Raw genomic sequence first — 3475 nt, forward strand, 5'->3', positions numbered from 1 at the left:
GGAAGGGGCAAAGGGCGCTGTGAGTGAAACCCTAAACGGTATCCTGATTTTTCATTAGTTAATATTTTACATTTTCAAGTAAAGTATATTGATAGAGACCTGAACTTGGCCGAGTCAGGTGGGGACTATTTGGTCCTTGGAGCAAGCTGAATTAGACCAAGCAATAGACTTGCTAATTTAGCATGTGGCATGTGCTTCTCGTTGCTGTTGTTACTATTATCATCATTGTTGATATTCTATTTGAACAGCTGCTCTTCTTATCACATTCTTTCTGTGATTTTCTATTAAGAAAGCCTCTTATATATTGCTCTATGAAAGGCAGGCAGTCCATTAAAACTCTTAAATTTGCTGCTTAATATTTTGGAATCCTGCTGTGCCTTTTTCTGTCAAATTCGTAGAATGAGATGCCAGAAGATTAATCAGGTTGAACTTGGACGCTTGCCCACATTACTCTCCATTGAAGTACAACTTGCATCTGACTATAAAAAAAAAAGGAACAAAAACAGAAAAGTTTACAACTTGAATTTAATGCTGTGATACGGCTATTATTTTCCTCTTTTCCTTCTGCTAGTAAAACAGAAAAAGAGAAACGTAAAAGTAGACAATGGCAACAGTCAATCCAAGTGCATGTAGTGCCTATAAGTTTTATGTAGTTACATGAAGAACAGAGCACAACATTCATGCCTTGTGATGTTTTTCATCACTCAAACCATTATAATATGATCTTCGAATTAAAGGCAGAAAATCGCACACTATGTAATACATATATGGAGAGAGAGAGAGGGAGATCATAGTAATCCTCATCACTCAAGTTGATAGAACGCATATAAGAGGAAAGGCATGGTCGTCTGACGCTTAAGAGATGGGTCTGTAAGAAGAGACCAGACTATCCACATTGGATGAAACCAATGGAAACCCTTCACCATTCAACTGTGCAGCAACTTGTTCCCAAAAGACAAAACTTGAGCAATGTTGTGAGCCCTCCAACCCACTCAAGTCGTGCCTCGCAAGGCATTCATTCCCCATCATCCCATCAGCATCCAGACTAGATTTCACCTCTGTTGACACAACTCCCTCCGTGTTATACCTCATACTTTGGCTTACGCTCTGACCAGAGTAGCATGGGGCGCGTGGAATCCCGTACGAATCAGCAAGGACCACCTCCATGTTATCCCTCTCCATCACTTCCCAAGTCTCCATTAAGGGTGGCAAATAATTCAAAGCAACGCCATCGGTTGATGCGAATGAATTGGGTAATTGGTGATTTGGTTGCCATGCATCTGTAGCTGTAGTGAACCCATCATTATACTGATGAACTAACTCGTCTGCTCTTGTTCCCCCGCCATCTAACAAATCAATCCCTTGCATGAAAATTGGACTAGTCGATGGAAATCCATTTTGGTGATTGGGTGCGACCGTCGAATCCTGTTTGATATTATGTAATGGATCAGATCCATAACCAGACCGTGGAGGCTCAACTGAAGGAGAAGCCACTGATGTCTCCTTAGCCTTCTTGATCTTTTTTTTTATCCATGAGTTCCAATAGTTCTTTATTTCATTATCCGTTCTGCCTGGTAGATGGCTTGCAATATGTGCCCACCTGCACCATTGTTTACAGCTATCAAGAGTAGGTCACACAGACAGTAAATGATCCTAGAAATTAGGGATACAAGTTTATTGAGAATTAGACCTGTTCCTGTGAGAGAGAGAGTAATGATTCTAGAGTATTGGGATTTACATGTATATATGAGAATTAAACCTGTTTGAGTGAGTGAGAGAGCGAGTAATGATTCTAGTTATTAGGGTTTACAATTTTATTGAGAATTAGACCTGTTTTTTTTTTAGAGAGAAGAGATAGAAAGAGATAATGATTCTAAGGTATTAGGGTTTACAAGTTTATCGAGAATTAAAACTGTTTGAGAGAGAGAGAGAGCAATTATTAAAGGAATTAGGGTTTACAAGTTTATCGAGAATTAAAACTGTTTGAGAGAGAGAGAGCAATTATTAAAGGAATTAGGGTTTACAAGTTTATTGAGAACTATACCTGTTTCCAACAATACTATGAAGGCTAATTATTATCTTCTCCTCTTCAGCAGTAAACCTCCCTCTCCTAATGTCCGGTCTCAAATAGTTGATCCATCTAAGCCTGCAACTCTTCCCACATCTTTGAAGACCTGCACAAGGGGAACCTCAAGACAAGTACATGAGAGAGAGAGAGAGAGAGATTGGCGGTACCTGCTTTCTCAGGAACTTCGCTCCAGCATCCATAGCCATTGGTGGATATGAAACGGATGAGCTTCTCATCTTCCTCAGGTGACCACAGCCCTCTCTTCACTTTCTGCTGGTTGCAGCACGTGTGGTGACCCATTCTTTACCTTCTCTGTTGATCTCTTTCCTCCACTTCTTCCTTTTTTATTTTTCTTCAACTCAGGCAGATGGCCAGTCAGATCTGGGCCTTCTTGTTTTCCGCTTTCTTGTCAAACTCTCTCCTCTCTATTGAGAAAGAAAGAAGTATCTTTATTCCACACGGGGGATCGTCTCAACAAGCCTGCCGGATGGGTCCAAGCTCCTTCATCTAACTATAAAATGACCGCCCATCAACTATGTTCTCACTTCTTCTCGTGTATAAGTAGCAACTGGGAACCATCTTCACGTAATCAACAACCTATTGCATATTTCTAGAGTCGTCCAGTTTCCATGAGCCGTAACAAGTTCACCACTTTTGCAATCTTTCACCGATTTCAAGAAAGAAACCATGGTGGTGCTATTTGGTAACATTTACCACTATTAGTAAGGCGTGAATCATTTAATACTTTTACATGGAGGCGTCCTATTTACAAACTTGCCAACATGTTTTTGTCTCAAGTAGCTTAAGCACCATTACGAAATTTATGGGTTGTTAGGAATAGGTATACATGGTAAACTTTCTGTCGGTAAAAAAACTTTGAAAACTAGTTACGCTACTAGAAAAATAAATGTTTCTCAACTATATATATATATATATATATATATATATATATATATATATTCATGCATGTGTGTCTGCGCACATGAGCATGTTCGTGTATGTGCTTAACTTTGGTGCCATCAAACTCGCTATATCATCTAGTAGCCCCATTGATTTTTGCATTGAAAATTGTATCCGACTACTGGCCTCCCTTACAGTGGAGAACATGAATTAGACTCAGAGAATTCAATGCCATGGATAATTTTGCAAAGGAGTCTAAAAAATGAATGGCCCATAATATGCTAAAACGTAAAAGAATCAATTTTTACATCAAAACAATTAAATTGAAAACTATTTCTTGCGAACAAATTGCATCTGAGCTCCTTTACACTTAAAATTAACATGCCTAGTGAAAGGGCCAAATATTTGAGACTGGGTGTTTTTGTGTATATTTTATAAGGAGCCCAACACAAGCATTAGATATTTTTTCAAAAATACTTGGGGGGACCTGCGCCCTTGACAGCAAAC

At 39.2% G+C, this 3475-nt stretch overlaps 1 protein-coding gene across 1 annotated transcript; it reads right to left on the reverse strand.

Moving 5' to 3' along the window:
• Positions 1–419: 419 nt before the first annotated feature.
• On the reverse strand, positions 420–2368 carry LOC149835955 (uncharacterized). The gene is made up of 5 exons (XM_090009681.1): positions 2236–2368; positions 2045–2174; positions 1159–1600; positions 883–1107; positions 420–479 (listed from the first exon to the last, which is right to left on the reverse strand). The coding sequence occupies exons 1-5, from the start codon at positions 2366–2368 to the stop codon at positions 420–422; spliced, it is 990 nt and encodes a 329-aa protein (XP_089865807.1).
• Between the last annotated feature and the right edge of the window lie 1107 nt (positions 2369–3475).

Source organism: Nuphar pumila, chromosome 6 (genome assembly GCF_984573655.1).
Source record: "Nuphar pumila chromosome 6, dmNupPumi1.hap1.1, whole genome shotgun sequence".
NCBI lineage: Eukaryota > Viridiplantae > Streptophyta > Magnoliopsida > Nymphaeales > Nymphaeaceae > Nuphar > Nuphar pumila.